Genomic DNA, 23,115 nt, shown 5'->3' with positions numbered 1-23,115 from the left:
TCAACCGCAGGAACAATATATGTTTGGAGATGAAAGAGACTGACTTGCCTCTAAGGGCATCCACAATGTATGGATGGCCAAATCTGACAAAACACAGTATTTGGCATCGGAACTACATATGGCTACACCTCCACAATGTACCATAGCTAAATATCTGTACGGTGGGTCCCGTTATTGACTAAAACCATCTAAAAAAGGGGTGTTCTCTCTCTGTGTGCTATTGTTGTATCACAAAGAAATGAATATTTTATTGTGAAGGGGGGAGATGGCATCGGAGCAAGTAGTTGCTCCGGTTCCCAGTTTTCCTAGCTTTGGAACCACCTCCACAATGTAGGGAACTAGTTCCAAAAGCCAAAATGCACAAATAGAACTACTTTTAGCTACACATTGTGGATGCTCTAACTACTACGGACAGTGCTGAGATACTCCGGATGATAAGAAGCAAAGAGAGAGATTTATCTGAGTTAGGTAACCTCACTTCTGAAGCAAAATTACTACTGAACTCGGATCAGATTGTTGGAATCTCCAAAATTCCACGTACCCAGAATTTTGCTAGTCATGAGTTAGCTAAGTATGGTAGATTAAATGACCGTACGTATGTATGGTTTGGGTCTTGGCCAGATTGCATTCTGGATGCCCTCCTAAGGGATTGTAATGATACGGTGATACCTATATTTAATTCATATAATCCCTTTGCCCCCGCAAAAAAAAAACTACTTGTGCTACACAAAAGGATAAAAACAAGATAGATTGTGGACAGTTAGAAAGGCAATCTTTAGCTACCTTCCTGTTGGGTACTACTCTTCGGATAAATGTATATGCTTTGTAGAGATGGATGGATGCAGATGTACCTTTATGGAATCTGGAGTATATTCAGTCTCCTGCCTCTTCAGGGCTGGAATCCAAGAGAGTAAGCCGGGATATCCGACGCCAGCAGAGCTGAAAGAGGAAAACAAGAAAGTAAAATTTAGGCCGTAGATGAAACGTTGTGGGAGATCTACCAGAACAGATGCACAGAAATCACATGCGGTGGCACATGATAAGATCACCCACCTCTCTGTCTCTCTGAATAACCACCTATCCCTCTGTCAATGTCCAAGCTCCCTGCACCACCACCACCTAGCCCATACTTATTCCCTGACTTGGTGTAACAAAATTTCTATGACAGCAAAAGCAGTTCATTAACGGGTTACAGAAACTGCACATGATGGCTGAAAAATACAAATGCAGAATCATCACATAATTGGTGCTTCTGACAGAAACCCACTACACTGATTCACTGAAGTAAGCATGATAAAAGTTATCTGCTCTCAGATATTCGACTCATCTTTCACAAATAAACATCCAATTCCCGAGAAAAGGTTCCTGTGTTTCACAGGCACATCACCTGTTAACCTACCAACATTGACGGCGACAGGATTATAAAAAGAATCGCATGTTGCATGTCTTTAATCAGGACCCGGGGTGCACAGCTGTAACCAATCACGTATCAAAAGGTTTTCGATATAGCTGTACACGGCAGATAGATCTATTTTCTTGTACTGTCCAGTGTCCAGCGATGCCTTGATGACTTAACTCCTAAATACCAGTGTACTTACAAACAGGGAGGGGTGTGTTGTACTGTTGTCACTCGCTAAGTAGCAATGATGAGACCTTGTTATTTCCACGTAAGAACACAAACATCTTCAATTCAAATTTGGAATTGCGTTTTGACTTTCAAATACACAGGTGACATTTCACCACCACTACTTGGTGATGAGTTTCACTTATATTATATATACAATGCAATAATATACACTGACAATGAACCTATTAACAATGATGATCCTCAAAATGTTAGGTCATGAAGACTGAGAGATAGAAGGCCTGATGGTTTCGAGTGAGGTACCGCAGGCAAGTGTTCAATCTTTGAAACTGAAGACCGAAGTTTGCTCTCTTCCAGCGAATATTCCTAAGCAACCTGAAACAGACACACATTACATTAGAAAAAAATGAAGGAGTGCAGAAGTTCAAATATTTCCAATCCAGAAGTTTCTGTTCTAAGAAATGCAGTGGCAAACTTTTAGCATCCAGCAGACATGCCACATTGACGGGGTGAAGGATACTTTTCAAGAGGTTGCGGAAGAGGAATATCAGCATATCATATTGCAATGCCATTAGTCCGCTTCTTTATATTTTTCATTCACCGAGAATATTTTTAGTAGCTTAGTTTAACTAAAAAGGAAGTAACTTATCAGGTGTAAAGATTAACATACAAAACGCTCTAGTAAAATATCCTCTTGACACATGGAAATGACATTAAAGAAGAGATATAGGATCCATGCACACCGAAGCACTTAATCTAGGATCCATGGCACTATCTATCTTCTAGAAATTATAACACCACTGATATCAACTGGTCAATAAGATAAACCCATCTTATGTTCTAAATGCATCAACCAAATTCTGCTTGCAGTTAAACCATAAGAACTAGGGTCACATTTTCTAAATGTCGAAAAAATTATCCTAAGCCTTGTTTGAATCAGGTAACTATCATTGAAGTACTACTTGAAGAAGGCTCCCATAAATAGAACATTTTGTTTTTGGCCACATGGTATTCCAGAAACATGCTTCTTCTTAAAGACAAAGGCCTTCTTTCTGGGAAGTCAAGCAAAGAAACTCGATGTGGGTAGTGAATCTAAAAGTTTTACCAGACTGACCACGAACAACACTACTTATCATCATCATTCATCCAGGAAGGTGGAAGAGAGAATCAATTATGAAGATTATTGCAGATTTTTTGTCCTTATCATCACGTTCCTCTTTGTGAACTTAAAAGTCCATTCCACATATATTATCGTCAGTTAGATGATGTAAGAACTTAGCGGTCCAAACCCCAAGCAGCATGCTGAATATCACTATCAAGTTAGTCTTCAATTTACCTAGAATTAATTTTCTTTTTACGGTCACCATGGGGCGGGGGGGGGGGGGACCCCTCCACCTGAATTTTCATATAATAAAATTTGTAGGACAAAATTCCCAGAGTTTTTTCACACACATATACATTTGGGGGAGGTGGAAAACAGAGGGGAGTAAGAGAGAAACACATAAAAGCTATGCATCGACATCAGATTGACACGCTGAGCGCAGCCGAGCCCTCCATAGCTCGGCGTATCTCTCACAGAGTTTAAGCGTCAGGGAAAGGAGCAAAGGGACCCCATTCCTCTGCTTCCATAGGTGCCAGAAGCGCAGGAGGGAGAACGTGGGGACAGCACCGGGAGCAGCATAGGTGAAGAACTGCCGGACATCGACAGCAGCGGGATGATAGCCAGCGGTTGCATCCTAGTCCACCTGCCCACTATGGAATTTCTGGAAGAGCCGCTCCAGGTCAGTAGCGATGGTCTCCCGCGCGGCCTGGTAAAAGCTTGGCCCGAGCCCTCCAGCGGGGCGCTGGTCCTATCCAAGAATTTTCAAAACATTCAACAGATCTGAAATGTCAGACCACTTTCTTCGGCGAACAACCAAACTCTAGGGGACTTCTGCAACCCTAGGATGAAATGACTTGACATTGCAGTGCCAAACGACTCCGCCGATAAGACCTCTTGGGAGTCATAATCCTGTTACCCCTGGAGTTCCTTTGATCCGTTGCGCGAGAACCCTTCGACACGAGACTCAACGATCACTATGACCGACTTTCAACTTTTTCGACCAAGCTGGTCTCATGGTCAGGTAGGCTTATACCATTATGCTCACTAGCAGAAGTAACGCTAGAGTCTACCTTCGCACACCTCCGTTACTCTATAGGAGGCATCCCCAGATAAAATGCATGATGTACACTAATTTGTACAGATTCTGTTTGTACGCGGTTTTCCCCAAGTTAACGAGGCAACTCTCTTCTACTTTTATTTAATGGCAGGGCGCCTGTCTGCTGCCCTTGCTGAGGTAATAAAAAATGTACAGATGCAACCAAAACTCTAATAAATACATACCAGGTCCAGAAAGAACAAGGAATAAGATGTGTTGCATGCACGAGTTCTCTCATGAATGGACTATCTGATGGCTTTAATTTTAAGATCTTACAAAAGTCAAACATGGCACGCTATAATCAACTGAGCATGTACCTCGTCATGCAAGGTTTGTCAGAAACCTACTCATGAATGCAACTCCTAAATGCAAATTAAACTACTACATTGTTCTACACCTTCTGATCATGCAAACGAATAAAGCAGGTGTGCAACTCAGCTACACCCATGTTCAACTCTGAAATATGATCAAGACGGACAGAACACCAAATGCACAATACTGCCATAATTGAACGTCTTTGCAAGCCATGCCAGCACTCATCTCAATGTAATATCGATCCATTTCCTCCAGTCCAGATATAATAACGCTTTGCATCGTCTAAAATATTGCGGCTTATGAGTTAGTATATTGCTAAATGACCACATGCCCAGACTTATTACATCGGATAAAACCCATCAGGTTTGGGTAGTCAGACTGCTGATTCTGAAATTTGATGTTCAGTGCTAATGGGGGTGCAAAATATTCAGAGTTCACGCAGTGCAGAAACTATTTCAACGAAGCTATTCCAATCTAATTTACCAATCGCGTACGAAATTGAAAAAAATTAACATGTCACGCTATAATCCACTGAGTGTCTGCCTCGTCATACAAGGTTTGTCGGAAACCTACTCACGAATGCAACTCCTAAATGGAAATTGAACTACTAAATTGTTCTACACCTTCTGATCATGCAAACGAATAAAACAGGTATGCAACTCAGTTACACTTACACCCATGTTCAAGTCTGAAATATCATCAAGACAGACAGAACACTGAAAATGCACAGTAATGCCATAGTTCAATGTCTTTGTAGGCCATGCCAGCACTCAGCTCAAAGTAATATTGACACATTTCCTCCAGTCTTGCATCGTCAAAAATATTGCGGCTTATGAGTTAGTATACCGCTAAATGACCACATGCCCAGACTTGTTGCATCGGATAAAACCCATCAGGTTCGAGTAATCAGACTGCTGATTCTGAAATTTGATGTTCAGTGCTAATGGGGGTACGAAACATTCAGAGTTCACGCAGTGCACAAACCATTTCAACAAACCTAGTCCAAGCTAGTTTACCAATCGTGTACGAAATTGAAAGCAGTGAATGAGCAGACAGCAGCCACGCACCTCAATCGACGTGAGGGCGAATGAAATCCCCGTCCTCGATGTCGTCGTCTTCGTCATCCTCGTCGGACGATGAGGAGGAGGAGGAGGACGACGAAGGGGGAGGGGAGTACCGCGCTAGCAAGAGCTCCGGGGGCGGGAGCAGGAGGAGGCGGTGCGGCTGCGCGCGGCGGCGCCGAGGGGAGGCGAAGCGGTGGGCGGGGATGAAAGGGACGCAGAGGAAGGCGGCGAAGCGCAGCAGGAGGTGGAGCGGCCCGCAGCAGAGCAGGGCCAGGACGCGGTCGGGCGGGAGCGTCTCCGGGTTGCACGCCACGCGCTGCCACCCCGCCGCCGACGCCCGCGCCACCGCCACCACCCACCACGGCCGCACCGCCATTCCTCAATTCGTCAGCACCCGAATCCCCCAATCCGCCTCCCCGCGGCTGGGGATTGGGAAGGAGGCCGAGGCGCGCACGGCACGACAGCCGCACGCCGCGGTTGTCCCGCTCACCGTTCCGTGCTGCCGCCGCCCGTCCCGCGGATCTCGCCGGCGTGCTCGGATTTGCTGCGGCGGCCGCGGCAAAGCTGTTTGGGTTGTTCGATCGAATACGGTGTGCCGGCTGGTCACGCGACGCGAACCCGTCGGGTTTATCTACTCGGATGCGTACGTGGACACTACTCTGGCTGACTCAGCCACCGACCGATGGACCCTACACGTCAGTGGCACATTCATGCCCTGAAACTGAGCGAACGTATCAATAGCAACGATTGCCTAATCACCAACAAATTATGAGTGCGACATCTTGTACTGAGTCTCTGTTGCGAATGTACAATGTAGAGCTCACAGATGACACTTTCTGTTTCTTAGAGCATCTCCATTAGGGAGACCTAAATTGTAGCCGGCAGCGATTTGGGGCTCTAGTGAAAGAAAGTGCTCATAAACCTCATATGAAATCCACATCATTTCGAGCCCAATAAAATAGACGGTGAGCCCCGACGAACCCCTATGCCATGGGAGGCTATTGTGGTCGCTAGCACCAAACCCACGACACTTGTATGTCGATTTGGGGGTCTTTTTTCTATCGGAAGAGGCTATTGGGAAGTACTGGTGTGGGGGTTAAATTTTTTTTTGACCCACACTTGCTGCCACCAGTGCCAGCGACCCCCGCCGGCTACTGGGGGGTCACCGGTGGAGATGCTCTTACTCAGACAAGTATAAGATGCCTGCAAATGAATCACAAGTAAAATTTGGAGAAGAAGCTAACTGGCAAGCAATTCAGCACAAGCATAGCAGACAACCTAGCATCACAGTTCTGTCGAAACAGATATTTATCTTAAACAAATGAGCAAACAACAGTCGACAAACAAAAAGGACCAAGAGTAGAGAGTTGCCAAGACTTTTATGTCAGCAATTCCCTCAAACAATAAATATTTATATCATCGCCAAAGATATGGAACAGAAATTCCAATGATGCCGTTAATTGTAAAGGGGCATGAGGTACAGCTACAGGTGATGCGCAATAGACCACCACATCAACATGAAACTGGGAAGGAGAAACAGTTGTCATCAGCTGCATTTTATTTCATGCATTTGTGATGCACCGAGGAGGAAAAACTGTGACACGAGCATATCAAGGAAAAAAAAAACTTCAAGGAAGGGTCCTCTCATAGATGGGAAGCGCTCCCAGTGCTTGACGCTCTGCTGCCTCCTTTTTCACCTGCAACAAAAAATTGAGATCAAACAATAGCCAACTTGGAATATGTCTGAACAATATCGAAATAGAAAATAGCTTCAGCATACAATCCAAGGTGTTAGAGAAATGCACATATGTGGAAGTAACTTAATTGCACAACTGTCAAACAAAGTTACGAAAGGTGCTAGAAGGATGCTAGACAGCATCATTCAAACATTACATAAGTATCACCTCTGTCCCTAATTATAAGACAACCAAAACGTCTTATAATTAGGGATAGAAGTAGTAGATATGAATTCACAGATTTTAGGGATGTACCATCCTGTACCCATTGAACAGAACACTAGCAACAATCATAGGAACAATACTCTAATGCAAAAATGACCAAGAAAATAAGGGGCTAGATTAATATTCAGGGTCAAAGATGTAAAGGACAAGAAAAATATAGGGTAGCATGGCTAAGAGAGGAACTTGAGAGATCACCAAATCCATCATTGAATTTGGTGACCATTTACTGGTTTGGTGATGGACCAACGTACTCCATTGCTCAAACCAAACGAGTTAGGATCGGATGGTCCATTCACCTCCCAGTTCATACAACCAAACACTATTAATGGGAAAGCAGTAGTGTACAGCATGACATGATAATGCATGACCAGAAGGTAGTGTACTTATACTTGTAAGTGTATAAGTATTTCAAAATAGCATACAGTAGGTTATAGCTTATTTACATGCAAAATAAATAAAAAAGTTACTCTCTTATTTACATGCATTTTAGCCTATATATTTTGTCAAAATCCGTTACAAGTATTTAGGGCCAGACGGAGTACTTGTTTATGGAATGAACAAGTCAAATGACAAAGACAAGTAGCAAATGCACTTACCAGTGCCAGCATGTCACTCAAATAACTCTTGAATGGTGTCTGCAGTGCCTGTACAAACAAAGTAAATGTTTCAGAAGACATAAGTTTATCATATTATATATAAGAATGTAATGGTAATCAATTGCTCATTGCTTAAGCTGAAATAATGTCTACTTCCTAATTAGCTGTTTAGGTTGCACAAATTAATAACTTATCAAGGGAGAAATAATTTGAAACATCTTCAGTACCAAAGAAAAAGAACATGCGAGTATTTATTCAAACTCGTCTAGGCAAAACATAACCAGAAAAGGATGGAAAGGAACCTTGTACCACAAAATATATATCATGTATAATACAATCTAACCATCCTCAGACTGATGTATAGTTCAACATGACTGTGATAAGATCGCAAGATTAAAATAACTCAAGTTAGGACAGCCAAAATGTGTGCAACGATGTGGCACACCAGCATATATTTCAAAAGTTTTACTGAACCTATCCAACATAAATCTCGTTATAAATTTCAGAAGGTCTACCAAACCTAGTGATTATCATTTCTCCCTAAAAATTAATTACCAATTTGCTTGATATCATTTCTCTCGTCAAAATTATTGAAATCTCCAGCATCTAAATCAGCGGTTTCTTAGGCAACAAACAGCATTGCTTGCATAGATGAACGGAATGGAACATCCGAAACACCAGCAAGGTAGAATCATCTAGAATTCTAGACCACACACACACATATGCAGCTGAAATGGATTATGCACTTCCCTTTCCCCATCCATCCCATTCGACGTGCAATCATCAGCCATATAACACAGAGAAACTACTTCTATTGCATGGGCTATCGACAAGACCAAATCCGGTCAGGTAAATCAGTACGGCATACGCGAATCGAAAAGGGATCGGTCCAGATCAGGGCGGGAGGGGGCAGGAGGGGGCGAACCTGGAGGTCGTCGGGGAGGTACTGGTGCTTCATGGAGAGGTCCATGGCGCGCTTGAGGCGCTGGATGCGGGCGTCGACGACCTCCTGGGGCAGCCTCGCGAGCGCCTCCTTGATGTCCAGATCGAAGTACGGGTCGTACAGATCGTCGTACCTCAGACCTTGAATCATCAACAGAGGGCACATCCCATTCAGATCGTCAGTTCCCGCGCGGAAAATGAGATCAATAAGAAGGCGAGGAAGGATCGGATCCGGGATTTGGTTTACGCACCGTAGTTCTTGAGGCGGGAGGAGATGGTGAGCATGTGGATGCGGGCGAGCGGGTTGCGGCGCGGGTTCACGAACCACTGCGAGAAGGAGGCCAGCATCGACGTCATCGTGGGCGGAGGCGGGTGCGGCGAAGGCGGCGGCGGCGGCGGGCGATCCCGTTCGGTCTCCTCTTTGCCGAGGTGTTGTGTTGTGGGGGAGAAGAAATGGTGGTGGAGGTTGTTGTTTCTGTCTTGGGCCGGCGTTGTAAGGGACATATGGGTAATGGGCCGGGAGCCCGGATAAGGGGAGGGCCTGTTAGGCCAACCATGGAGTCAGTGACTGAGTGTGTATGTATGACAAACAGTTCATAGCATTCTCTCCTTCATCATTTGATCCGTTCAATAGGTTTGTAGAGCATCGGCAAGATCCAACATTGTCCAACAGAAGTAAACAAGATAGCTCATAATCTTGCAAAATGGTGTTTCAATTTAGATAGAGTTATTCAGTGGGATGGTGATCCACCTAGTCATGTAGCTGTAGACAGGGATTTGGTTACCGGCCAGTAACCGGAATTCTCAGCCCCCTCCGATAAATGAATTTATCGACCAAAAAATCTCGGCCTATTAAAATTTAGTTTGAATTTAAGCTGATTGGTTAGCCAACCTAAATCGCACGTGTGTTTCCTCTCCACTATAACCCCATGCCCCAACTCATTGTCCGAATCTTTCACTTTCTTCTCCTCAAAATCTTATTTTCAAAAATATTTAGATATTTTTCAAATTTTGTTTGAGAATTTCGTCCGGTATTTAAACGGTTATCGCCGGTAACTGTGGTTACCGGAAATCTCAGCCCCCTCTGAGATTTTTTTCAAACTGGTACCCAAAACCTTGGCTGTAGATGCTCTCAATGATGTAGCTCTTTTGAGCAATGATGTAATCAAACCTTGATATCAGCAGCAAGTTTCAGACGCACTCTTTTTCTTACCCGGGTACCGAAGAGGACTGGAAGGTTTTTAATGAGGCGGCTTGCTAGCTTAATATATTTGTGTTTCAAAAAAAAAGGTGTGTAGAGCATCGACGCATGTTCTCTCGCACCACTTTGTTGGTTCTTTTTTCTGAGGATTTTCTTATACTTGTGAAAGCAAAGCAACTTCCTTACAATAAGTGTTAGATACTTAATTATTATAGTAACTAAGAATAGTTGGTGAGTTTGGCAAAGTCATACTTTTTTCTCTATTATTCTAATGTTCTCACCTGAGCAGAAGTTTATAAAGCTCTTCATATTGGTACTGAAGTTTTGTCAGATAGATACTTGGGTCTCCTAGCCCTTGTCGGAGTGGATAGAAGTGGTTGCATTGAAAATTTTATCGAAAGGATAGATCCACACATAAATGGTTGGAAAGATACAATTTTGTCAATGGGCGGAAACGAGATTCTTCTAAAGGCCGTGACGCATGCCATCCCTGTATATGCTATGTTGGTCTTCCAAATACCGAAGAAAATCTGCAAAAAGAATGACATATGCCATCTCACAATTCTTGTTTGGGATGATGAAAGCAACAATAAGAGACAGTGGATGGCTTTGTAAAAATTATGCTACCCAAAAAATATGGGAGTCATGGGATTTAGACATTTTCACTCTTTTAACTTGGCAATGCTTGCAAAACAAGTGCAGAGACTTTTCACCCGTCGCGATTCTCGTTGTGCGGCCGTTCTTTGTGCTAAGTACTATCCTTAGGGTCATATATTAAAGGATGGCCCAAAGGCATGCAGGATCATCCTTTACTGGCAAAATATTGTTGCATGTTTATCTACTTTTAAAAGGGGATATATTTAGAGAGTGAGCAATGGTGAAAATATTAATTTTTATACGGACCCATGGATTCCTTCAAGTTCTGGTATGCAGATTGTCACACCTAGAGGGGAGATGGTGTATACCATAATACTAACTACTAAGGTGTGTCTGAACTTATTAATCCTACCTCGGGAGCATGGGATGAGGAGCTTCTCAAAAGCATCTTCTTTGATGTTGATGTGAATCATATGCTACAAATACCTCTCGACAATTAAGGATTTTATGACTTTATAGCTTGGGCCTTCACCAAACATGGAAGGTGCTGCACTTTTTATCCCCAACATCTAGAGCACCTCCACCTTTATAAAAATGAGTTTTCTTCCACCTTGAAGTCTTAACGACCCTCTCTCTCTCTCTCTCTTTCTCTCTCTCTCTCTCTCCACCATTACTACACTTCACAAATTCATCTAGATCTCCTCATTCATCCACCCAAACACCTTGATTCTTTGAGGAGTGAAGGAGAAACACTAGATCTCTCAGTCCCACCAAACCGATTTGTTACCACCGCACAAATCCTTTGTGTTTCTTTGTGGATCTTTGTGAGGTCATCCTGGAGCTAGTTCTCTATGTAAAGCTTCGAAGGAGGCATTTGGGAGCCTCCAATTTGGTTATGGATGTGTGCCCATACTTGGGGTAAAGGTTCCGGTTGACATCTTCAAGGCTATCGCTTAGTGGATCGTGAGTTAACCTTCATGGTTTGCTCACCGAAGAATAGGGTGATGCCTTTGTGGCGTTGGTTGGCCTTTGTGACACCACATCCCTCCAAGGCTCCAACGTATATGTACTTACGGGAATCAAACCATGTGTCTCCACGTGCTCCTCTCTTGGTTATCTCTATCCTTTTACCGTACTTTAATACTTGTATCGTGTGTTGTTTCTTGCATCTTGTTATATAGGTAAATTCACATAGTTACATATCTAGAGAATTTACCTTTTGTATCAAGACTAAATTGAAAAAGAATTAAAATTTCATTAGCACATATTCACCCCCTCTAGGTGCCCATAGGATCCTTTCACCTGTCTCACCGTCATTCGAGGTGGAAGGAGCCTGGCTCGTCCTCCTCTACCACCTCCCACCTCCCGCATCGCCTCATCCTCGTATCCCTCATCGAACTCAGCGTAGTTGTCGTTCGGAGGGTTCTCCTCCGGTGGTGTTGTCAGTGGTGATGGCGGTGGCGGGATGTCGTCACCCAACATTGCGTAGGTGGTTGTAAGGCGCCGATGCATGTTGCATGCGAGGGACATTGAGGCGAGGAGTGTGGGATGACTCACAGCGCACTGGTCATGCTTTAATAGCCGAAGAACTGGGCGGAAAACGGCGAGAACCCGAGCGATAAGCAGCGAGAAATGGCTGGAAGGAGCGACAGTGGGTGTTAACACCACCGCATAGGGGAGGCGGAAACCGTCACCGCCATTAATATAGGTTTGATGAGCAACCGCTATGCCTATGATAGGTTTGTCATGCATCTCAGTACCGGATGTGGCATCGACAAAACCTTGTGTCCGGTGCTCCCAGGTGGCTCCCTGTAGGTCGGGGTTGGCCTTGGGCGTTGGACATATTTTTTGGCGTGCTGGACCGAAAGCGTATTTGGGGCCGCAACTGGGAGCCCATTTATGTCTGGCATCCCCCATAGCCGTTCGAGGAGGCCTTTGGAGATGCTCTAAGACTAATCCTCGCCCCTTCTAGCCGTCCGTCTCCGTCTCGTTTAAACTTGATTATTAATCAAGAAAGAATGGATGAAGTTTTTTTTAAGGAAATAGTAAATTTATCTATTGTTTTTAGTCATTCATTGTTGACTTAAAATAAAATATATATATAGTATTGTTGTGTTGGCACTAAAAGAGAGGAAAAATGCTGAGGTTCTCAAACTTGTATTTGTCGGAAAAATGCTTTCATACAAACTTTTTAAAAAACTTAAATCCTCATATTATGGAAGTTTGTTAGGTAGAATGGGACTATTTAGTTATCTCTTAAGAGGAACCACCATATTATTTATCAATTTTGCATTCATATCTCTGCTACACAAAACAAAAATCAGGAAAAAGGTGTTTTATTTAAACTTCGAGAAGAATACAGTCAACGTTCACCGCCTTAGCGATTTCCGACGGGAAACCTCGCAGTCACACGGCCGCCCTTCCCTGTACTCTCCTAACTGGGCTAGCTCATGAGTCATGACTGACGCCATTTGCATCTCGACTTGCTAATTCCTATGTCGCTTTCCCAGTTTCCCTAAACAACTCACGTATAGAGTTTACAAGTATGGCATGGCGTGACATACTGGTAAATTCTTACACGACTCTTTTCCTAAACAAATCTTACACATCAACGTAGCTAGCTACCTCACTATGCACAGATGCCCTGGAAAAGCCTTTTTTTTCCTCGTGGACACTGGTAACACAAGGACAGGGAAATTGCAGACAGATAATACAAATAAAATACAAACACATAAGCCAACCTATTATTAGTTGAATGAGGAAAAGTAAGGGACAGAAAAACAAACCAGCAGACTCAATACCATTAGGTAAGGCACCAAGAGCTTCTATGTACAGATACATCAGCTCAACCTCACTCACATCAAGCAAAGGTGACGTTTCAACCTCACTCTCACGAAGCCACAAGATTCACACATCAGAGTATCACACACAAAGGAAAGCATCTAACTCATCTGCCTCTCCTTCTCTCCTCTTCTTGTTCTTGACGCCATTGCCATTGGAACTATGCAGTTCTACACGAAAAGATAATGGCTGGTTCGCCGGCGAAAATCACGCATCCACCATGGCTGCAATCGTTGCAAGACCCTAGAGCTTCAGCTTCACCATGGCGGGGTGACGGTGCGAGTCGACTAGGATGGACCATAGGACGTGTACATCTTCATCCTGGCAGGACTTCACATCCTTGTACAGGACCCGCATCCCCCTCCCTGCCCAGAAGCACCAAACACAACAATGTCAGTGCCTAACAATGGCACAAGAGAACAAAAGCGCATTTTTATCCCATTCATCGAAATGTGAGGTTTTTGGAACAACACCAAGAAGATTAGTCGAACGATCTTACTGTATTTCCGCGCGGAATGTGCGCGAACCATGAGCTTCCTCAGAGGGGAGAAGAGGGAGCGGAACCACCCCATGAGGAAGCCTTGATGAGAGCTTCAGACTATGGCCTCATGGGGATGGTGGAAATGAGGGAGCAGAGGCTGCAAGCTAGGTATGTTATGCATGTAGCAAAAGGAGAAAAAATTAAAAAGGGTCGGTTAGAGAGGAAGTAACCATCAGGGTTTTTGCTTTTTGGCACGAGGTGAAGTTCAGTGCACTATACCCTTCTCCCTTCCTTCTGCCACATTGTGCTTCCTTGCAACCCAATCATGCTGCTTTTCAGCCATCTGTTCTGGTATCTTGTCCCTTTTCACTCTTTACTCTTCCTACCGCCTTTTGAGAAGGCCATGTCTCTGCCCCCAAACCTAACCATAAAGAATAATGCAAAAAAGGTATGTGGGTAAGTACTGCCAATTCTGAAATCCCCACGCCATATTTGAGACCATTCGGTAGGTTTTCACTTTTCCTTAATTTGTAGTTGTTTTCCACAGGGCTTTTGTAATATACTGCCCTGGAGCTCATCTTTTTCAAAGACAAGTAACCAATGGATTCAGTTGACGAAAAATTGACATGTATGCAAGAAACAGCAGTTAAGAAACAATATCATATGCTATATTGCAATCCAGGTACTGCTATTAAAAGACTCCACTAACAACAGAGATCATCCAAGCACTAGGACCTTGCAGTTTAATTAGCGCATCGAGTTCATATGCTAGGACCTGAAAAACTGAATGAATATGTGTACTGATATAGCAGAGGGACATTTAACCACAGATTTTGATGTAGATATGTAGCACATGGGCTTTCCTTTTTTCTAGAACAGTAGCACATAAACTAATTCTGCTAATCTTGTACTGCAAGGGTTTGCTTGAATACAAGAAAGTGATACATGGTTTTGGTATATCACGGTAGTTTGATATTCTTAGCTTTAAGTACAAGAACTATAATGAACATTTTGGGTGTTGCAGGACTTTTAGGACTTGTATATTATTGAGTATCAGTGTATCACAACTTTTAGGAGTGTCACACGTATCAGTATCATCTACCATAATATACTAGTGAACTGAGATAAGAACAGAGCACTTTTTTCATTAATACTAAACTTAAACTAACATTGAGTTTTTCAATATATTATGACCAGTAGCCATACCTTTTCTTGGTTTTTTTATTTGCTGCTTGTAACATATGCTACCTTTGTCAACATGTCCAGACCAACCTTGTCTAAGACTGGTTTTGCAAAGGGGGACATAAGATTGGTACTCAAAATATGACATGCTACAAGTCAATAATTACAAGAGTGGAGAATAAAATGAGAACATAGGAAGTGTGGGCAGGTTTTCATATTCATCGACCAGGATAGTGGATGTATAGAGAGAGCAAGGGGGCATTGTTTTCAGTGTGGGTATGAACTCCTGTGTTGCCAGGTAATAGGAAATAAAAGAAGCCTATACTCTCCATACGAAATAAATTTGCATTGTCAGCACAATGTGGTAAACCTCTTAATGGTGTGGTACTCTTTTGAGTTGAAATTAACAGCATCTATTGCACATACATTAGACGAAGCATAGCAAGAAAATATTATGATCTGAACATAATCCATTATATAGACATCCAAATGGTATCCAAGACCCACTCATTATACTACAGGACCACAACAATACAGCATCCTCATGGCCTTATCCCCAACGAATCTTATTCTCAAGATTTACCATATAGCTTGTTTTCATATATTTGCTACAACTTATCTGTATTATATATCTTGCTATTTTTCTGCACATGAGCATACATAGCCTAGCCTAATTGGCCTGATGATCAACAACGCAAATCCGGGCCCAGCCCATTTTTCAGTAATCCAACTATTGTACTTTGATAAGTAAAGTTAATTGACTAATTTCAAACAACAAATGAATTGTCCCAGCGCAAATCCTTGAGTTCTCATTTACTTCCACTGGTTCGCTTCAGTCATATGACCTATAGGGCACTTCAGAAGATTCTGACTTGTACTGATAATGACATAGACCATGAGAAAGTAACTAAGATTATCACTAGGGCGCTTCTGTGCAAAGCTTGCCCAGCACACAAGCCAGGTTCGCTTGCAGCATTTGCAACCTCCTGCTTGCTATATGCATGAGCGAGCTTACAAGTGCAAACATTGGAAAGTGGTTGTGTTCGATCTGCCCTGCCCACAGGTTATAGCTTACATGGACGGATGGACCTGAAGCGTGAGGAATTCTCCCAACTCTCTCCACCACAATATATATTATCAGTTTATCACACCCATTCCACGTTGCAGATCAGGCTTTTGCTTTTGTGGCAAGATATAACATGGTCGACCAGGATGGGTTGGGCAGATTTGGCCTATTTTTATACTTCTATATCAATCCAAAGCTGAAGGGCTCAACCTGTGTGTCAGTAATGTATGAGTTTGCTGCAAGAACAAGACCGCCTGGGCAGTTTGTTAGTATGGTTAATGCTAGCTATTTCTTCACGGATAGGGTCTCAGTTGGACATGGTGATCTCTTTTCGGTTCCATGGTCGACAGGCTGACAACAGACTTTTCGTTGATGGCGTGCTGCGTCTCAGAGTTGATTTGAGGGTGGTTGGGCAGACCGAGCCGCAAACGTGATATCTTCTTACTAAGCAAAATTTGGTTTATGGCTTGCTTGTGCAGCAGATTGTTTGTACATTACTACATTAGCCACTGCCAACCAAATGTGTTGCTTCTTCATTAACCTGTTATTGTTGTAGCCAAAATGTTGCTACTCCGTATTAGATTTGTCCCTCAGAGTTATAGCAGGATAGCAGTAGTAGCTGTGAGTATTTTGGTATGTCTGTGCTGTTTCTATTGTTGAATATGGATATGCAAAGCTCGAAGGAGTTTGATTACTAGTGTACGCTTGCAGCTGGGTCTTCATGCGATCTTGGGGCAGATGGTTAGACCTGGAGATGCATGCCAATTTGCTCTCTTTTCTTTTCTGTTGTACCCAATTTATGAAATCTGTCTATTTTTGTTCTTTATCGAAAAAATCCTTTTGTTCTTTGCTTGGAGATACTGTGTTTGTGTGTACGCATCACCAAGGAAATACAACTTTCATTATAAAAAAAAAGACTGATAATTTCAATTTCCTCTACCGGCATGATGTAGATGTAGCCAAGCATAATAAAAAAAAACTTTACAATAGTAAAAATAACGTACAGCTGCGGCGCCAGCTATCTCTGGTATGTAGACGTAGCCGTCGCCTCCGACTTAAGTTGATTCCCCTCATGCGATTGGTTTTGCCGATATCGAGAGGGGTTGAGAACCCAATCTATGGTATGAGTTTTAAATAAATATAGAGTTTTTAATAGATTAGTTTAAGGTTTTGTTAGCCATCTTCTTTTTGGCATTGTCTACGATAATGATATTTATCCTTTTGTTCGCCGACGATATCTTCTTTCCGACATCAATGATGGTGTTGAAAGGTTAATTTTCTGTCGGTATGGTCCTTCGGGTATTGTTCTTGCTTCACCATATTGATTTTGGACTTTTCTCATGGTTGCCACAAGGATGACTGTTTTCGCAATATTTGTTTCGGCTGCTACGTCCTCAACAATGCTCCTCGACAATGCTGATTCATATTCTCAGCTCTCTAGCATCATCGATTAGGTTGTTCGGTTATTTTTTCTCTCTAAAATACTGGTGTTGCTACTTTGTTGGTCGATTTCTGCAATGGTTGTCGATGTGCACATAGTATTGGTATTGTGGCTCAAATTTCAAATATGGGAGAGCCTTCATTGATATTTACAGGTTTTTGGGTTTGACATCTATACCATTTTTTCTACAGCCTTCAGAAAAGTATAAGATTTTATCTTGAAATAAAAAAGAGTTTGAAGATCTTAAAACGTCGAAGATAGCTCGTATATCCGTACCGTATATTATTTGCTACTTTGGATATGTATGGTATTGATTGTAAAAAAAAAGCGACACTTACTTTCATGTCCATGTCTTTGGCTCATTTGTATTCATGGTCTTTTCATGCAAAGTGATTCAGTTGTAATTTGTCCAATTTCCAGGGTTCTACGGTAAATATTGGGTTCCTCCACGGCGGGTTTTCCAAAAGTTGAGACTAATCGGCCGCCGTCTCGCCTCCTCCTCCGCGGCCGGAAGCTAGGGTTTACGCGCCGCTGCGTCCTCCCTCTTCCTGAGGCGGCGGAGCGCATGGCCGGCGCGGAAGGGTCGACGATGGCGACGGCGACGGCGGGGGCGGAGGCGGAAGCGGAGATGAACATTGCGCTCTCGCCCGGGGGCTGGGGTCCCAGCTTCGAGTTCGCGTTCGACGCGCAGAACTTCTCCGACAGGGTGCTGCGGATAGAGGTCGTCGCCAGCGACGGCGTCGCAACAAAGCGCCGCCGCAAGGAGAAAGGTACGTTCAGTGCCTCGCCCCCAGCTGCTGGATGGATTTTAGCTGCTGGTAATCGTACGTTTTTTTTGTTCTAAAATCGCGATCCATTTGCGATGCTTGGGCTAATTTTGTTACGGTGGCTTTAACTTTTAAGGGGCATGGATAATCGGTACGGCTTTTGTGCCTTAGCGTGGTCTACATGTAATAGTTATTTGTCATTTAAAAGATGTGCTCGCCGAATGGAACTCGAATTTGTTGAGGAAAACTAGTCAATTAGCAGACTATACATTGCCTGCACACCAATTCTGCCAACTGTTACATTTCCAAATACAATAAAAAGAAGGAAGTAATTGTTCCTTATCAAGTGTGTTATTGAATTAATGGATGTGTATTTGCCTATTTGGGACTATGGATAGATTGTTTCACGGCTTCATATTCTTTTGTAAACGTTGTTACTATGAGCAAATATTGACCCTTCATATATTTGGCGAGGATGGAGGGGCTCCTAAATATTTAGAACTCTTTTATCTCCACAACCATGTTCTGTGTTCCCTGTTCAACATTTAAGCATTCAAGGTTAACATTAGTCTGCATTTTCCTTTGTTCACTTTCTTTCTGTGTGTTCAAACATTTAAGATATCCTTAGCTTGCTTGATGAGTGCTTTTAAGTAGTACAATTACCTGATGTATACAGGCAAACTTGGTACTGGCACTATGTGCTGATCAAAGGTAGGCCTTGGTTGCTTGTTTCTCGATTCTAGTTACATGACAACTCTGGCATTGGCACATTCCCACAAAGTCTTAGTTAACCCCCTCTTTTCTTTTTCGTTATTTGGTGTACTGCTGCTAAATGCTTCGCTGCATGAAATACAGTAATTAACTTAATAACGCTGTACTAAATTCTGGTAGGATTTATGGTTACTTAACTGAGTGGGGTACACCTGTGCCTCTCTTGCTGGATGCAGCCGAATGAGTACATTGAGTTTCCGTGATTTTATTTGATTATTTTTACCGTATTGTTGAAGAGTAATTAAATGAATTTGCACCATAGAACAGTGTTCCAAGTATTTTCAACAGCAAAGAACTTGTCTAGTCATGGTGCTCTCTAACTTTTACTTATTTCCCATGCCTCTCTTTTATTTATATGATCTTGGCATTTTGCAGGTGATGCAGGACAAGGTATCGAGTCTTCCTCAGCCATGGTAGATACACCACTTTTACAAGTAAAGACAATTTATATCAATTCAGCTATTCTTGCTGCAAGAAGTCCTTTCTTTCTCAAGGTAGCTCTTCTTATATTTTGTTAAAAGTACATTTGTTCTATTATCAGTTCATGTTTTCTGATAAGCTTCGCACCTGTTAGCTTTTTTCAAACGGCATGAAAGAATCTGATCAGATACACCCAACACTTAGGATTGCTGATTCAGGTAATGTCAAAACTCAAATGTAACACTCATCTTATAATTGCTTGTAATTAATTCTTCTGATTGTGTTATTATTTTTGTATTTTGAAAATAAAACATGAGTACTTTTAATAATGAATGCATTTATGTTTCTGAGTTTCTTCCACCCTTTTCACTCCTTTTTTGATAATGAAACTTTTAGTATATTTTCACTTTTTGATTTACCTACCAAATGGATAATTTGTCTACACTTTGGTACATACTTAAATAACCATTTAGAGCTGTTTTCTTAGTCCTTATGCCTTTGTGTTTTCATTCTACTTGGAACAGAGGAAAACGCGGTCATGGAGCTTTTAAGCTTTATGTACAATGGAAAGTTGACAACAGCTGAGCCTGCTCTTCTGCTCGACATTTTGATGGCCGCTGATAAATTTGAGGTGCTTTCTTGCATGAGGCTTTGCAGTCAGTTGCTTGCAAAGTTGCCTATGACCACAGAATCTGCGCTGCTCTATCTAGACTATCCATGCTCTATTTCAGTGGCAGCTGAAGTTCATCATTTGATAGTCAGAGCCAAGGAATTCCTTGCTAAGAAATACAAGAACTATACTAAGTGAGTGATCCTCATTTCATAGGGCTACTTCTCATTTCTGGAGCGAGAAAAAAATAGGCATTGTTGTCACAGAATCATTTATGAAGTGTACTGAAGGCATGGTTTTGTTTCTTTTCAGGTTTGAGCATGAACTAATGAACTTCCCTCTTGTTGGAATTGAGGCCATCTTTTCAAGTACTGACCTACATGTACCAGCTGAAGATAGAATATATATTTTCATGCTCAAGTGGGCCCGTGCACGATATCCAGAACTGCTGGAAAGACGTAAGATCTTGAGTTCTCGTTTACTGCCGCTGGTGCGCTTCATTCATATGAGCTGTCAGGCACTGCATAAGGTCTTAACATGCGCCGATGCCGATATAGACCATGATCAAGTAAATAAGCTTATCACTCGGTTACTTCTACACAAAGCTTACCCAGCACAGCAGCATGGTGATTTTGCAGCTGACACGACAGCGTGCTGGCAATTTGCAGAGCGAACTTACACGTGCAAACCTCTGAAAATTGTCGCGTTTGATGAACCCTGCCCACAGGTTATAGCTTACTGGGATCTGAAGCGTGAGGAGTGCTCCCGACTCTTTCAGGAAGGACAGATACCTTCGGAGTCGCTTTGTGGACCCCTCCTTTCAGGAAAGATAGTCTCGCCCCGGCTCAATCTTGCTGGGCTGGCTTTCATGCTGGTTGCAACATGTAAGATGGACAAGCTGAGTGGGTTGTACAGTTTTGGCCTCTCCTTTCTCGTCATAGAGAGACCGAAGGGCTCTGTGACAATAGATTATGAATTTGCTGCAAGGACAAGAGCGTCAGGGAAATTTGTGGCTAGGTTTCAGGCTAAGCACACCTTCACTGGTTGTGCGATGGTTGGATGCAATGATGTTTTTGGCATTCCATGGCAGTCGTTCATGGCTGACGAGAATCTCTTCATCAACGGCGTGCTGCATCTGAGAGCTGATTGTAGGGTATTGGAGCAACAGGAAACACAAACTTGATTTCTTACTCTACAGAACTAGGGTTAGGACTTTGCTTAGTAGACCAGATGCTGACTTGGATCATGGCAGAGACCCAAATTGGTTGGTTACCCTGTTGCTGTCATGGCGCTGCGTTTTGCTTCCTTATCTTTCGGAGGTTCATCTGGAGATCAAGTCCTCGAGCTGTTCTGTTTTGGTACATCCGTCTTCTGTTTCTTGTGTTGGATGGATGATGTATAGACATGTTCGTAGCTTACATCGTCTGGTTGGCGTGCTCAACCTGAATATGCATCCCAAGTTAGCTTTTTCGTTTCTCTTGTTGTCTAGTTAAATCTAGCGCGTGTTGATGTGGATAATCTAGCGCGTCTGGTTGGTTCAGCTGAGTTATGATCTTGCAGTGCTTGGCGTGCTCAACCTGAATATGCATCCCAAGTTAGCTTTTTCGTTTCTCTTGTTGTCTAGTTAAATCTAGCGCGTGTTGATGTGGATAATTCCTGTTATTGCTTGCTTGATTTGCACAGCTACCATTGATATTATTCCGAGGGCAAAGTGTGCTCCTCTTCTACTCATCAGATTTGTATTACAAAGCCTTTTTCTTCTTACGACGGCATGGGGACGCTCGCTGCCCACGGAGTAAGACTCGTGAAAAAGCTGTTGGCGCTACAATGGTAGATCAAATGGTGTCCTGACGATGGCTTCTGTTGCCCAGGTAGAATGTGAAGTGAATTTTGGTGTCTTCTTCTGTTGCTGGCTGTGTTGGACAGTTTGGTTCTGTTTTGTGGCTGGCTGCTTGTGCAAAAACTAAGCTGGTTGTTCGCCTTGCAACACAAGCTGGGCATGACATAGCTGGGTGTTACATGTGATCCCTGTATTTTAGTTTTATTTTCAGCTAGCAAGTTGCACCTGATGAGCCTGGAGCAGTAGCCAGTAGTTTAGATAATTGGAATGTTGTGCTGCGATTCAGTCTTCTGGTATATGTATTGAAGTTGCTCATAGTAGGCTAGGAGTAGTCCCTCGTTTAAAAACTAGCACTGCAAAACAAGTCATCCTGACAGAAAAACAAGAAATTCCCTTAAGATGGCAATGAATAGACAGTCATCAGTTCAGAGGTTGTTCTCAAATGTCAATTTCCAGGGAGGAAGTCATATACTCTGTCAGCATTCGACACAATCTGCATTCAACAGAAATGCAAGCATTTTTTTAGCTTCAAATATATTTGCTACTAACCAAATCGTAGCCAGAGGATTGCACATTACACCGCACACGTTGGGGCTTTTGTTGCACACAACCACATCGGCATTTTTTTTCTTTTGTAGAAAACACCAACATTTGGTGTAATGACTTGCACAGAACACAAATGGAGTGATTAACCGGTTTGACAACAAATTAGTGCACCAGGCCCACTTGCAGGAGGGACGGGGCAGCCATCGTGGTAACCAAGCTGGTCTAGCCAGACTGGTCCATAGAGAGCCTCCGGAGGTATCCACACCACACGGCGGTGACGGCGGTGACGGCGGTGCGGGCAATAAGAAAATTTGAAATTAGCACTGTGCCTTGAGCACATACGGTGCTGCCGTGCTGTTCTCCCATGAGCACATACGGTGCTGCCGTGCTGGCCTGACATTCCATGTGTTCCAAAAGTTTTCCTCTCTTTCTTTTCCTAGATCTCTAATTATGTGCCGGCAACAAATCAATACTAAAAATTCGAAGACCTAACGCTCTGGCGATTAGGGTTTTGGGCGACTTGGAGGCGATCTAGGGTTCCAAACCTCGTTGACGGGGCTTCCGCCGGCGAGGGTTGTTTCCTCTCGGGATCGGGCAGGCTTTCCTTGGTCCGCTCTCGTCTCTGCCTGAGTCTCCTCTCAGTTTTTTCTCTCTGCTCGCTTGTCAGTCTTCCCTGGGCGATCCTAGGGTT

General features: G+C 43.1%; 4 protein-coding genes across 4 annotated transcripts; 1 reads left to right on the top strand and 3 right to left on the bottom strand.

The window, feature by feature from the left end:
- Positions 1–1,647: 1,647 nt before the first annotated feature.
- On the bottom strand, positions 1,648–5,538 carry LOC124700944. Its single transcript, XM_047233011.1, has 2 exons — positions 5,166–5,538; positions 1,648–1,960 (listed from the first exon to the last, which is right to left on the bottom strand). Exon 1 carries the CDS (start codon positions 5,536–5,538, stop codon positions 5,167–5,169), a length of 372 nt encoding a protein of 123 aa, XP_047088967.1. The 3' UTR covers positions 1,648–1,960; position 5,166.
- Positions 5,539–6,525: 987 nt separating this feature from the next.
- On the bottom strand, positions 6,526–9,077 carry LOC124700943 (cytochrome b-c1 complex subunit 7-like). Its single transcript, XM_047233010.1, has 4 exons — positions 8,913–9,077; positions 8,645–8,802; positions 7,720–7,767; positions 6,526–6,859 (listed from the first exon to the last, which is right to left on the bottom strand). The coding sequence occupies exons 1-4, from the start codon at positions 9,016–9,018 to the stop codon at positions 6,791–6,793; spliced, it is 381 nt and encodes a 126-aa protein (XP_047088966.1). The 5' UTR covers positions 9,019–9,077; the 3' UTR covers positions 6,526–6,790.
- Positions 9,078–13,391: 4,314 nt separating this feature from the next.
- LOC124700942 lies at positions 13,392–13,911 on the bottom strand. The gene is made up of 2 exons (XM_047233009.1): positions 13,800–13,911; positions 13,392–13,665 (listed from the first exon to the last, which is right to left on the bottom strand). The coding sequence occupies exons 1-2, from the start codon at positions 13,870–13,872 to the stop codon at positions 13,544–13,546; spliced, it is 195 nt and encodes a 64-aa protein (XP_047088965.1). The 5' UTR covers positions 13,873–13,911; the 3' UTR covers positions 13,392–13,543.
- Positions 13,912–19,389: 5,478 nt separating this feature from the next.
- LOC124700941 (BTB/POZ domain-containing protein POB1-like) lies at positions 19,390–21,315 on the top strand. The gene is made up of 4 exons (XM_047233008.1): positions 19,390–19,502; positions 19,583–19,646; positions 19,953–20,232; positions 20,351–21,315. The coding sequence occupies exons 1-4, from the start codon at positions 19,419–19,421 to the stop codon at positions 21,219–21,221; spliced, it is 1,299 nt and encodes a 432-aa protein (XP_047088964.1). The 5' UTR covers positions 19,390–19,418; the 3' UTR covers positions 21,222–21,315.
- Positions 21,316–23,115: the final 1,800 nt, after the last annotated feature.

This window comes from Lolium rigidum, chromosome 3 (assembly GCF_022539505.1).
Source record: "Lolium rigidum isolate FL_2022 chromosome 3, APGP_CSIRO_Lrig_0.1, whole genome shotgun sequence".
Taxonomy (NCBI): Eukaryota; Viridiplantae; Streptophyta; class Magnoliopsida; order Poales; family Poaceae; genus Lolium; species Lolium rigidum.
The sequence above is the reverse complement of the archived record's forward strand: the minus strand, read 5'-3'. Positions and strand labels throughout refer to the sequence as shown.